This window comes from Ovis aries, chromosome 3 (genome assembly GCF_016772045.2).
Source record: "Ovis aries strain OAR_USU_Benz2616 breed Rambouillet chromosome 3, ARS-UI_Ramb_v3.0, whole genome shotgun sequence".
NCBI classification, from domain to species: Eukaryota; Metazoa; Chordata; class Mammalia; order Artiodactyla; family Bovidae; genus Ovis; species Ovis aries.
The window spans coordinates 94,982,109-94,994,932 of NC_056056.1; the positions used below are offsets into that span (position 1 = coordinate 94,982,109).

The following is a 12,824-nucleotide window of genomic DNA, read 5'->3' on the forward strand; positions in this document are numbered from 1 at the left end:
CCCCTCCCTGCAGCGAGTGTCAGAGGAGGGATTCTTGGAGAGGAAAGGGGTATGAAAGCCTCCTCCATCTGGGGCCGGGTCCCCCAGCCCCATGACAGAACAGGCTTTCCAGACAGAGTGGGGATCATAGTGGTTGGCAGGTCCACCTTCACTGTGTTGTCCATCAGAGCATCTCATTCTGTATAATCCACTGGGTCCTTGTGAGCACCACAGGCCATCTACTTGGGGGAGACCTGGGGTGGGATGAGCCAGCAGGGTGGATTATTTGCCAAGGGATGTTGGGCGGGTACTAACGCTGCCCTCGGGAAGCGTCAGTCTTCACTGGAGGAAGACTGGTTCTGTGGGAAGAAGATGGAACTGGGACTCTTGCCCTTCCTTCCTGGAGTGGGCTGGGGAGAGGTGCTCCTGGGGGCTGTGCCTCAGTGTGTGGGCAGGCAAATCCCACACCACCTTTACCTCCAGACACAAATCCCAAGAGCGACTCTGGCTCTAAGGGGACAGCAGAATTGGGAGCAGTGGTTTTCAAACTTTCATACCCAGGCTGGGGTTAAAAATGCAGACTCCCTCGCCCTCATGAGATCCTGATTCTGTGGGTACCACACCTGGGAACCCTCCCTGAGTCTGAAACAGGTGATCCCCAGACCACACTCTGGGACACTCTGGCCCAGAATGTGCCTGCTAAGGTACCAATAATGATCCAATTACTTGTAAGTTCTGTTCAGTAAAAGACGGGGACACACCAAGTGCTCAGTGAGGGGTGTTAGTGTTGCTATTGTTACTGCCCTTGTTTCCGGCTGGAAGGAGGGAGATCCTGGTGGCTGGGCTGGCCCCCAGCCCTCCCCACTGGCCCAGACCCCAGCATCTGACCAGTTGTTGAATTAAGCCCGAATTGATCTACTGGCGAGAATTAAGAGCAGGATAAAGAGCAGCGGGACAGAATTGCCCAAATCAAACTCAAACCCTTCTGGCCTTCCCTGTGCCTCAGTTCTAGGTGGCACCCAGGGAGGAAAGGAATAGGCTGAGCTGACTTCATCTTGAAAAAGAAGGAAACTCCATCTTGCACTTTCAGTGAGCTTTGGACTATGTGCCTGGTAGTGTTAGGGGAAGCACCCTGACTGAGACCGCCCACCCTGGCCAGGCTCTCTAGCAACCATTCAAATGAAGTGTTTTACGACAGGAGGTCCTGGTAAGGAATACGGAACTAATAAGCCACCACCAACCAGAAGAGATTGGGAAAGGTCAAAAGGAGACACTGCATGTCCGTCCACTTCCCAGAATCCTTCTCTCTAGCATCCATCTTGGCTGAGCGATGCGTGTGCCATCAGGAAGGACTCTGAATCAGAATGACTGGCCAAAGACAACCCGGAAACTAATCCTATCACCATAAAACCCGAGACTGTGAGCCACATGGCAGAGCAGTTCTCCTGGGTTCCCTTACCCTCCTTCTCTCCACCCGGGTGCCCTTTCCCAATAAAATCTCTTGCTTCATCAGCATGTGCCTCCTCGGACAATTCTTTTCTGAGTGTTAGATAAGAGCCTGCTCTTGGGGCCCTGGAGGGGAGGGGCCTACTCTTCCTACAGTAGCAATGGGGATAACATACCTATGGCCGAACTGGCCTCCTGGACTGATAAACACCAAGATTTCCCATTGCCAAAAGGAATGTAATAATCCCAAATGCAGTCAATCACCTTTGTAATCTTTATGGTACCCATTGGTGCAGGCTACAGTGTCTAACCAGCTGACCCTTCTGATTAGGAATCATGGCTGTAACCTGTGTCTCCCTTTAACACTTTCCAGGCTAGGTTTAAGGAATTTGGGGATGTGGGCTTGAGCAGTACGCTTGAGGTATATAAGGTTTTCACAAAAGTTGATCAGGGTCCTTGGCTAAGAGGAGACTCTGCCTTGGGCCGGCCGGTGTCATAAAGTGCACTCCACTATCTGCATTGTCCTTCTGAGTGAGTTTGTTTCCCAGAACGTGTGACTGCAACAGTACCAGTGATAAAGAGCCTGCTTGCCATTTTAGGAGACATGAAAATACTCGGGTTCAGTACCTGGGTTGGGAAGATCCCCTGGAGGAAGGCATGGCAACCCACCCCACTATTCTTGTCTGGAGAATCCCATGGACAGAGGAACCTGGTGGACTACAGTCCATAGAGTTGCAAATAATCAGACATGACTGAAGAGATTTAACACACACAACTTCTCCAGCAGGACCAGGAGGGGCAGTGACTGGGACCTCAGGCCCTGAGGGTGGCCAGAGCAGGGGGACAGACAGGAGGGTGTATTTTCCCTGGGGGCACTGTCTCTCCGCCAGGGTCATGGAGGGAGGTTTCCTTCCTGGCAGGTGAGGGGCAGGCCATGGGCTCATTCCAGTGGGGACACAGGACAGACCAGCCCCCTCCATGTGGGGCTGTGACCTCAGCTCCTCTCTCAAGGTGGCTGGCTGAGGTCTTCACTGTACAAGGGATCCAGAAAGCCCCAGGCCTGGCTCCCCACTCGGGAAGGAGGCAGGCTCAGACAGCAGCCAACAGTAGGCTCTGAAGCCCCAGCCCAGGCGGGAGAGTGAACACAGCAGGACAGGGGGAGGGGTGGAGGAGAGGGAAATGGCAGGGAGGAATTGGAAAGGCAGCTGGGGGAGTTAAAATATGCAGATGGAGAGATGTGCGAATGCCTGGGAGAGAGGAAAGACCCGGATCCCAGGGACTGAGGGAGGCTGGGGAGCGGCCTCAGGAACCACCGTGGAGGGTGTGGCCTGAACCCCAACTAGCTGAGACCGGTCCTGGGAGGGCAGTGAACCCAAGGGCCCAATCCAGGGCAGAGATGCAGGGCTGGGGGAGAGCGCCCCACACCTGCCTGAGTTGAGGGATCACATGGGGGTATGGGGCTGCTCTCCCAGCCCAGAGTCCAAAACCAACTTCCTCCCCAGGACGGTGAAGCTGGAGTGTGAGCCCCAACCTGAGAGGAGGGGTACTGGAGGGTAAGGGGAGGGTGTGCAGCTCCTCAGAGGGGTGCCCTGCTCTGGTGCTAAAGGCTTCTTGGCTTCTGACTTGAGACTCCTTTCCTTTCAGTCTCAGAGATGGGACATCTGAACATGCCCCCTACCTGTGCTATCCTAGCTGGAAACCCAGGGACCTCGTCTCTGAGAGCTCCCCGGGAGAGGAGAAACTGAGGCCCGCCACACAACAGCTTGTCTCCCCATTGTTGTGCATTCCCTCAGCACTTGGAGCAGTTTTACTTTACGCTCCATTAATTTGCAAGTAGGCTGCTTAGTAAGTGTTCTTTTGTCTTTTCTCCCTGGCGGTCCTGACTCCCTCACCTAACCAGGGCTCCCAGGGTCGAGAGTTGAGAGGAGTTGAGAGTCGGGCTGCCTCCCCCAACAGCCTCCTCAGCAGAGGCCCCGCCATTAGCACCCTGCATGGGAAGGCTGTGAGGTGCTCGACAGAGGGGCCTGCTGGGTGGTGCAAAATGCCGAGCTCTAGCAGACCAGGTGGTCATGGGGCCCATGCTGTGGTTCTCCGGGTGGGAAACTGACCAGCCAGACCCGGAAGCAGAAGCGGTGGAGTGGAACCCCCGCCTCCAGGAGTCTCAGTTGGCGCCTGCCCGGCCCAGCCCCCTCCTCTCTGTCTGACAGTTCCCCGTATATATGGGGTTATGTCTCTGGGGGTGCAAACTGAGACTTGCCCACCTTATATTCCTGGGGCAACCCAGACTGGACTCTTTCTTCTCCCTCAGAGACCCTCCTACGAGCTTTAAGAAAGGACCAACCAAATACAAGGCTGCCAGGAGACCCAGTAACCCACACCTACCTGCCTTCGGGGCTTTTTCAGGACTCAGAGCTGAGCCAGACACGGGGTACCCATAGTCCAGGCTGATTTCAGGCCAGGATCTTCAGAACTGGAACAATCTCACCCCATCTCCCGTGAAGCCTCCAACGCATGGGACACTAACCACCACTCCACTTACTGCAAACCCAGTTCAGATGTCACCAGCAGGCACCGCATACACTTTCCCTCTGCAAATCTCAGGTTCAAGATTCAGTCGCCTTGAAGACAGAAGCCCCCCTCCTTGCTCATTTGTCAGCTGGGGTCCTTGTGTGCACTGGTAGTCACTGGCATCTGGGGACAGCCTTAGGTCACCAGAGAGCTATGTCTACATGGTCAGGGGGCACCAAAGCAGTCACTTCCAGGATTCATTTTTCAACTTCTAGAGGAGATTAATTTTCTTAAACCTCAGTGTTCAATATGCCATCCCCACTCAGGTACTCACTCCCACCCTGCACCTCCCCACTCTTCCAGGGGAGAAAGGGATCAGCCCCATAGCTGGACACAGGGCTCCTTTTCTTTTCCTAGGCTGGGCTCTTCAAGGTCCACACAGAAGGCCCAATCTTGCCCCCAAAGCCTTCCTTTCCACCAAATCCTATCTTGATCTCAGAGTTGGCTGCAGCCCCTTTCCTCTGGACCAGACCTCCCCTCAAGATCACCTTGACCCTGTTCACACACTGCTGGGTCCCACCTGCAGCTGACCAGTGTGTGGGTCTCCCCCTTATCAAAACAGAGGCTTTCTGAGACCAGGTCCCCAGATCTGCTCCTCCCTTGTCTCTATGTGGGGTGGATTCCAAAGACGTGACTATGTGCTGGATCCAAAAACCCAAAAGGCAGCCAGTGTGGTAGGAAGAGCCCAGCTTTGCAGCCATCTTCCTGGGTCACGCTTGGCTCTGCCATTTCCTAGTGAGTGACTGTAAGCAGATGATACACAACCTCTTTTTGCCTTCCTTTCCTCATCTGTAAAATAGGGATACCATACTCACTTCATTGCACTGTTGTGAAGGTTAAATGAGATCATTCATTCATTCAACAAACACTGAACATCACTATGTGCCAGGAACTATGCTAGATGCTGTGCCAGGCAGAAAACAAAAGGAATTTACCCGCCTCCATGGGCTTCCCTGGTGACTCAGATGGTAAAGAATCCTCCTACATTGCAAGAGTCTTGGGTTCAATCCCTGGGTTGGGAAGATCCCCTGGAGAAGGGAACAGCTACCCACTCCAGTATTCTGGCCCGGAGAAATCTATGGACAGTGTACTCCATGGGGTCACAAAGAGTTGGACCCAACTGAGTAAAAACAAAAGTGTAGATGACGTTCTAGTGAAGCAGACAGATAACATACAGCTAGAAAAAGGATCTCAGATATTGGTAAGTGCTGTGAGTAAAAATAAGTCAGTGTAGCCAGGGAAGGAGTCCTGGTGGCTGTCATCTCAATGGGGTGGTCAGGGAGGGCATCTTTGAGGAGATGGCATTCAGGTAGGGACCTGGCTGAGAGAGGACTGGAATGTAACAAGTGTTTAATAAGGGTTCGATGCTAATTGTCATTTGTTTTGTGAGAATAAGAAAGTCCCCAAAGTGGGGAGAAGCCCCTGATCCACAGCTTTAGATGGAGTGCCACCAACCCCATCCTTGTCCTACACAGCCCCAAGCCCATCCATAGCCTTGAGATGCCGCCTTCCACGCTGGGCCCCCAGCGGGAGGGAGCGATCACCTCTTCACTTTTACCTGCACCAGACCTCCAGGCCTTTGCTTATCTTCCTCCCTGCCCCTAGAACCATTCCCTGCTCCTTGCCATCCTCCTAGACTTGCCCTCATCTTCAGGGATCTGCCTGCTTCTTCCCTCCTCCCCTCAGCCTCTCCTCCCAGCAGCCTCCCTGTCTTCATCATTCAATTTTACCCTCATTACTTAATAGAATCACTCCATCACTGTTCTTATTATTGTATCTCCGCCGTGCTGTGCTGTGCTGAGTCGCTCAGTAGAGTCTGACTCTGTGACCCCATGGGCTGTGGCCTGCCAGCGTTCTCTGGTACATGGGGATTCTCCAGGCCAGAATACTGGAGGGGTTGCCTTTCCCTTCTCCAGGGGATCTTCCCAACCCAGGGATCGAACCCAGGTCTCCCTCCTTGAAGGCGGATTCTTTACTGTCTGAGCTACCAGGGAAGCCCAAGAATACTGCAGTGGGTAGCCTATCCCTTCTCCAGGGATCTTCCCGACCCAGGAATCAAACTGGGGTCTCCTGCATTGCAGGCAGATTCTTTACCAGCTGAGCTACCAGGGAAGCCCTTACCATGGGATATCACTTGTCAATTAAAAGGAACCGAATACCATAACACAACATGAATATATTATATTAAGCAAGAGCAGATATCTCTTTTAGAGACAAAATCATGACTCCTGACTCTTTCTTTAGAATCAGGACAAATATGTTCTCAGAACATCCCTCTGAGGGTGGCACGAAGGTTAATATTATTTTATAAATGGAGAAACTGAGGCATAGTGAGGTGGAGACTTGCCTCACTGCAGATACTTGAAAGGGGTATGCTGGGTCCAAGTACCACTGGTCCTGTGCTGTGCACTAATAGAGTGTGTACTCACACACACACACACACACACACCCCTAAGAAGCGCCAGCCCTGCCTTGTGCATCAGGACCTCCCTCCCAGCTTATAGCTCAGGGTCCTGAGCAGGGAAAGTCCATTAATTCTCACAAGATGATTCCAGCAGTCCTTTCAAGGAGAGTCAGAACAAACTAGGGCCCTTGCCCTGGGCCAGCAGGGCCCCCTCCCCTCCACCTCCACGATGGCTGCCTTCCTGGCCCCACTCACTTCTCCAGCATGGACATGACGATCGGGGGGAGCACCAGGATGGGCATGGGGAGGACCACTCGTGTCAGCGCTGTCTCCAGCAGGGCCTGAGGGGCAAGAAGAGGCTTTGTGAGCAGGGGCTTCTGGGGGTGGGACAGCTGCCTGGCAGCAAAACCCGCCCTGGAGCCCCTAGGTGTGTGTACTGCTGCTAAGCACATCTGGCTGAACGGAATAATTCATGGAATTGCTCGCTAAACTGTATTCCCGACAACAGAAAAAAGCTCTCCCTGTCTTCCCATCACAGATTCCCATCACCTGCCACGTGTGGGGGAGGGGTGGCAACACAGAGGCAGTCCCAGGAAGGGGCCTGCGCCCAGGGAGGTGCCTGAGTTGGGGAGGGGGCTGCTGCGGCTGAGATGAAGCACATGGAGGACTCGAGATGCTCAGAAACAAAGCAGGCACCGGAAGGACCAGAACAAACAGCTGGGACCTGCTGAGCTGCCTGAGGTTCCTCGTGCCCAGTGAGAACAGAGATTCTGGGACTGACTTTCTCTTTTGGGCCCTTAAAGACAAAGGTGTGGTGGCGCTGCATCTCCTGGCTCTGGAGGAGAGTCTTTCTTAGCGACAAGAGGTCAACTTTGTAGTGGGAAAGGCTTCTGCTGAGTGTCTGCGGTCCCCATAAGGGGTCTGCCTGGGGCCTGGCTCGGGGGTCCCCTCAGGATCCCCGGGCAGTGGCGGCTGTCGAGGCATAGCTCAGTGGCATCTCTGCATCCTGATGGTCACTGGGATGCAGGCTCCTGGCTCTCAGAAGAAGGCTCAAGGAATGCTTGGAACACATGGGTCCCTGGAGTCTTTCTCCAGAATGGCAAGGGGCCAGCAGCGTCAAGACAAGGGAAGCCCAGGGCTGCAGAAGAGTTGGGGGTCCCTGCTGTTTGGACCACGTGAAGGAGCTGTCACTATTGGCCACCCTCTCAGGAAGTCAGGAAAGAGTATAGGGCTGGATAGGAGGTTAGGGTCAGGTGGGAAGTTGAGGCTAAATCCCCTCTGATGAGGGGTGGGGGGCTGAATATTTCTCCCAGGAACCTGGGTTCTTCATCAGCAGCTGCAGGAAGACCTGAGAGAGGGTCCCTCCAGTCTCCTGAACAGGCTTGAGGGTGGAGCCTGTGCAGGAAGCCGAGGATGTGGCTTGGACACCAGCACCCTCGAGCTCCTTGCCCCTCACAAGCCTTGCATGGACACTTAGTTTCCCAGTGGGGTCAGAGGCCTATGGAGATGGCCTCGCTGACAGAGCGCAGCGGGGGCCCCACATGGGAGCTGATTAGGGAGAGGGGCTGGAGCAGGACATGATGCTAGTCGCCATTAGGATGAAGGCCGGAAAGCACAGGGAGATATATACACAGACTGGAACTTTAAAAAAAAATTATAATTGCTAGAATGGGTGAGGCTGGTAAAAAGTGAAAGAAGTGAAAGAGGGCCTCTTGAAACAAAATACTCTTCCCCAAACCATCTCCATGGCTTCCTGCAAGCCTGAAATCCCTTCACCTTGGCCACACTCACTCCCTGGTGACGTATCACCTGCAGAAGTGCCTGTTAGCACAGACCACAAATCATCCACTTCCACCTGTCCTCTTCTCACCCAGGGGGATATGCAGGCCCCAGGAGCAGGGCTCTAGGTCCTGGGGAAGGGAAAGAAGGCTCTGGGGCGGGCGGCCTCCTCTGCCCTCACCAATTAACAGGTCAGAGAAAGCAGGTCCTAAGGGGCTGGGATAAGAGATGGGGATGTTTCCCAGGGGTGAAGAGGTTGCTGCAGAGAAGCAAGGGTGGGGCTGGCGAGGGCCAGACCTAAGGCCTGTGGTTCACAGGGATGGGAGTTGGGGGGGGGGAGGCGTGCGCAAGAGGAAAGGCAAGGGCACGGTGGACAGAAACCCCTGGGGAATGATCACGTAGAGGGAAAACTAACCAGAGCCTCCCCACCAGCCCCCTGAGCCCCCAGATGACCCACATGTCTGGCGGCGATCTTGGAGGAGCCCACGAGGTTGCCGTCACCATCCAAGACGTCAATTCCCTCCTCCAGCTCCCCATACCGCATCAGAACCACGTTGCAGATATTGGCGCTGGCTGGAGAGAGAGAAGGGAGCAGGAGTGAGCGGGGGAGATGGCATTCTACCTTGTGGAGAAGACCACTGGGCTCCACCTGCACCAGGCAACCAAGCTTCTGGATAAATGCTGGGGCTTCCCTGGTAGCTCAGCGGGTAAAGAATCCGCCTGCAATGCAGGAGACCCCAGTTCCATTCCTGGGTTGGGAGGATCCCCTGGAGAAGATCCTCTCTGGATACCCACTCCAGTATTCATGGGCTTCCCTGATGGCTCAGATGGTAAATCCGCCTGCAAGGAGGGAGACCTGGGTTCGATCCTGGGTTGGAAAGATCCCCTGGAGGAGGGCATGGCAGCCCACTCCAGTATTCTTGCCTGGGAGAATTCCCATGGACAAAGGAGCCTGGTGGGCTACAGTCCACAGGGTCACAAAGACTCAACTGAGTGACTAAGCACAGAACTGCTCCAACAGTGGGTGAAGGCATGGCTCTGCTGCCTATCAGCCTGGTGAAGGATGTGGGGCCCTTGGGAACCTGGAAAGCAAAGGTGGAAAATAAATAACCAGTGTGAGGGGGAAGGGGAAACTGTTCAGGGCTCAGAGAGCAGCCAGTTATCCAGAATGCTGCTTTCCTCTCCTCAGGGGCAGGCCCCACCAGCAGGCAAAGTGGATGCCCGTCCAGGAGGGCTCTGTGGCTGGAAGGCCAACCCCCACTGGTACCGGATACTCCACTGTCAGCTCCTCAGTCCGTTGGCTGCCTTTCTGGGCATCCTCTTAAAATGCCAGCTGCCCCACACACTTAGCCCCTCGCTCCTCAGAGTGAATCAAGCTCGCAGAGACTTGCTTCCCTGACAGCAGGTGCCAGAGCAGGCAGGAACCTCAGTGCTCACCCAGCGCCTCCCCCTCATCATATGGATGGAAGATTGAGGCTCAGAGAGGGGGTGACTTATCTGAGGTCACACAGCAAAGTGGGACAGAGCCAAAAGGCTACAGTGCCCCATCCTCTGGGTACCCAGGAGATGGACGAGTTTGGGGTGGGGGCTAGAGGCACGCCTTCTACATGCTTGATTCAGATGGCTGGGCTTCCTCCTTTGGCCATGCCTCCGCATCTCAGCTGAGATCATGGGGACCCGGGCTGAGGGCATGGCTCCTGGCTCCTTACTTCGGCAGAGTGTGTCCAGCTTTGGCGGGCCACCCATCAGCTGGCTTCTCTCCCCTGGGATTCACATGGCTGGGCCTGGGCCCAGGGGCGGGTGAGGGTGCTGACCTTGCCTGAACTCTTGTCCTGCTCCAGGATGGAAGTGGGGGGACTTGGGGATGGTGGGAGGGTGGGCAGTGGAGGGGGGTGACAAATGTGGAGCCCGCCTGCTTCACTCCTCCCCCAAAAGCGCCTTGCTGTGTTTAAAGTTTTAATTTTTGCTAATTAATGTCAATTAATTTTGTATAATGAGTGTTTAATTTTGGGGAGTGTGTGAGCCTGGGAGCGACTGCAGTTCTGGGCTGTGAACGCTGATTAGCATCAACACCTGCTGCTTCCTCGCTCCCTCCAGTGAGGGGGGGCGCCAGGGTTTGGGGAACTGGAGGGCGGCAGGGCCTAGTGGGCAGGTGGAGGAGGAGGAGGACCGCAGATGCTCCTGGTGCCCAAGCCAAGGCTAGGAGCAGAGCAGGCCAGGGCGCTTGCAGTTGGGGGACAGGGCCCTGCAGGTGAGGGGCTGCTCGAGGCTCTGAGGGTCTCTGAGCCTCCGTCTCCTGTTTCAATAAAGCGGGGAGGTGGAAAAAACAGAGGGGAAGACTGAGGAACTCTGCAGCCTTTGGAGAAGAAAAGCAGGAGACCCAGTACAGTTTTGAAACGTGTTTACAGCACATATGCCGTCTCCGAGTAGCTCTCGTGTTTCCACACGACACACAGTCACAGTGGGAGCCATGGGCAGACCTTGTCGGCTTCAGTCCCTGCTGTCTCCACAGCAGCCACACTCTCCTGTCTTAAACAGGGGCTCTCAACCGGGGCTGATTTTGGGAGGCATTTGGCAAAGCTGGAGACATTTTTGATGATCCCGATCTGGAGGGGCAGGGGTTGTTACTGGCATCCCTGGGTAGACCAGAGACTAAACATCCTACAATGCCCAGGACAGCTCCTGCAGCAAAGAATTATCCAGCCCAACATGTCAGTAGCGTTGATGCTGAAAAGCCCTTTCTTAGACACAACCAGAGACTGAGAGTCAGGCAGGTGAATCTGAGGTAAAGGAGGAGAGAATGGGAGCCTGGGTTTCAGGCCAGCTGGCCTTGGGTTCCAAGCCTGGCTCTGCATCTCCTGCTCCTCACCCTTAGAGGTGAGCTCCTGATAGTCCCAGGGCCCCCCTAGGGCTTAGGGTCCAGAAGGGCCCCAGAGAGGCCTGGGGTAGGGGCACCTGGCCTGTGTCAGTGACTTGCCCTCTAGTGGTGGCAGGGATGTACTGCAACCTATCACATCCTTGGGATAGCCAGGCCCTTAAGTACCAGGCAATGGCAACCCACTCCAGTTCTCTTGCCTGGAAAATCCCATAAACAGAGTAGCCTGGAAGGCTGCAGTCCATCGGGTCACTGAGGGTCGGACACGACTGAGCGACTCCACCTTCCCTTTTCACTTTCCTGCACTGGAGAAGGAAATGGCAACCCACTCCAGTGTTCTTACCTGGAGAATCCCAGGGACGGGGGAGCCTGGTGGGCTGCCGTCTATGGGGTTGCACAGAGTCGGACACGACTGAAGCAACTTAGCATTAAGTACCAGGAGACCCAAGAAAACCTTTGCAGATGATATTGGGGTTTTCTGCCCTGAAAGGCGTTAATCTCTGCCCTCTGAGAATACATTGTCCCTCCACCACCACCACCATTCCAGGAAAGGCAAGGCCACAGGAATGTGGTTCAGGAGAGGAGCAGCTACTTAAACTCACTCTGTGAACTCCGCTCCCTGCTGGCCTCCCAAGGGCAAAAATGGGGCTGCATTTAGTGTGTCTGTGAATTTCTGGGTGCTGGCTGAGCTTACGGGCTTGTCCAGGTCGGGGGAAGCCAGGGACAGCTGAGAAATGTCAAACCCGACTGTGTGCGTGTGTGTGCGTTGACGCGCATGCTGGGGACAGACAGGAGAGAGCGTGGTTTTGGAGGCGATGGAGTTGTCCCAGGCTGCAGTGACATCTCACCTGCTTCCTGAAATGTCTGAATATGTGGTGTGGCCTCAGAAGGATAGAGGAGGTCTTTGGTTCAAACACAAAGCCGCTTGAGATGAAAGGTAAAGCATGAAAGGAAGTGAAAACCCAGCCTCCCTCCCTGTCTGGACCCTTTTGAGAATGACAATGTCCCCCTCTCATCTAAGCTGCGGCATGGAAAAGAGACAGAGAAATCCCTGGAAGCCACCTCAGAATGATGGCAACCCCAGGCTCCTCCCGGCAAACACCAACTTTCTTACTGTCAACTCAGACAGCACAGGCCCTGTGATCTCTTCCGTTGACTCTGTACAGTGGTTAGCCATTTATTGAGCACTTGCTGGATGCACCGGTTACCAGCCATCCCTACCTCTGAGCAATGAGAATGCCAGCCTGTGTCAGTGGTTCCATTATCTCTTCCAGAGCTTTAAGTTCTACTGTAGTCCTTTCAAACCCTCCCAGGTCGCTCTTATCCCACTCCTGGAAAGCTCAGCTCCAGTGGTATTGTTACCGAGAGACTAAACAAATGAAAAGAGAGAGAGAGACCAACCATGGGCTACGGGTCTTCTTTCTAGCATACCAGCAAGATCCATTATTGATAGTATCAGCAGGTTAATTAAGCAGTCTGTTAGTGATAATGTTAAGAAAGCTGGCACATTTTCAACTCAGATTGACACCATTCAAGACTCAGGCATAGCTGATGTTGGAGCAGCGATGCTGGGAGATGTCAGTGGATGAGAGAGAAAGAGAGGGAGAGAAAGCGAGAGAGACTGCTTCATGCTGATGGCGAGCTCAGGGTCGAGGCCTGAGGAAAATATGCTCTTGACTACCGCAGATGTTCTCACATCAGACACACCACGATGCAAAAATCATGCAGATTGTGAACAGCTAATGAAGTGCCCGTGCAAAAAGGACAGCGTGG

The 12,824-nt window shown here is 54.4% G+C and overlaps 1 protein-coding gene across 8 annotated transcripts in view; it reads right to left on the reverse strand.

Annotated features, from left to right (window-relative positions):
• The window catches only part of SFXN5 (sideroflexin 5), a 126,220-nt gene that overhangs the window by 19,552 nt on the left and 93,844 nt on the right, over nucleotides 1-12,824 (reverse strand). For 6 of the 8 annotated variants that reach the window (XM_027966998.3, XM_004006070.6, XM_060413911.1 and 3 more), the window contains 2 exons: nucleotides 8,634-8,749; nucleotides 6,653-6,738 (listed from right to left, as the gene is read on the reverse strand). In XM_027966998.3, coding sequence (XP_027822799.1) covers nucleotides 6,653-6,738; nucleotides 8,634-8,749 — 202 coding nt within the window. Of the gene's footprint in view, nucleotides 1-6,652; nucleotides 6,739-8,633; nucleotides 8,750-12,824 lie in introns of those variants that run through there. The other 2 variants (XM_042246345.2, XM_042246344.2) reach the window with 2 other exon arrangements.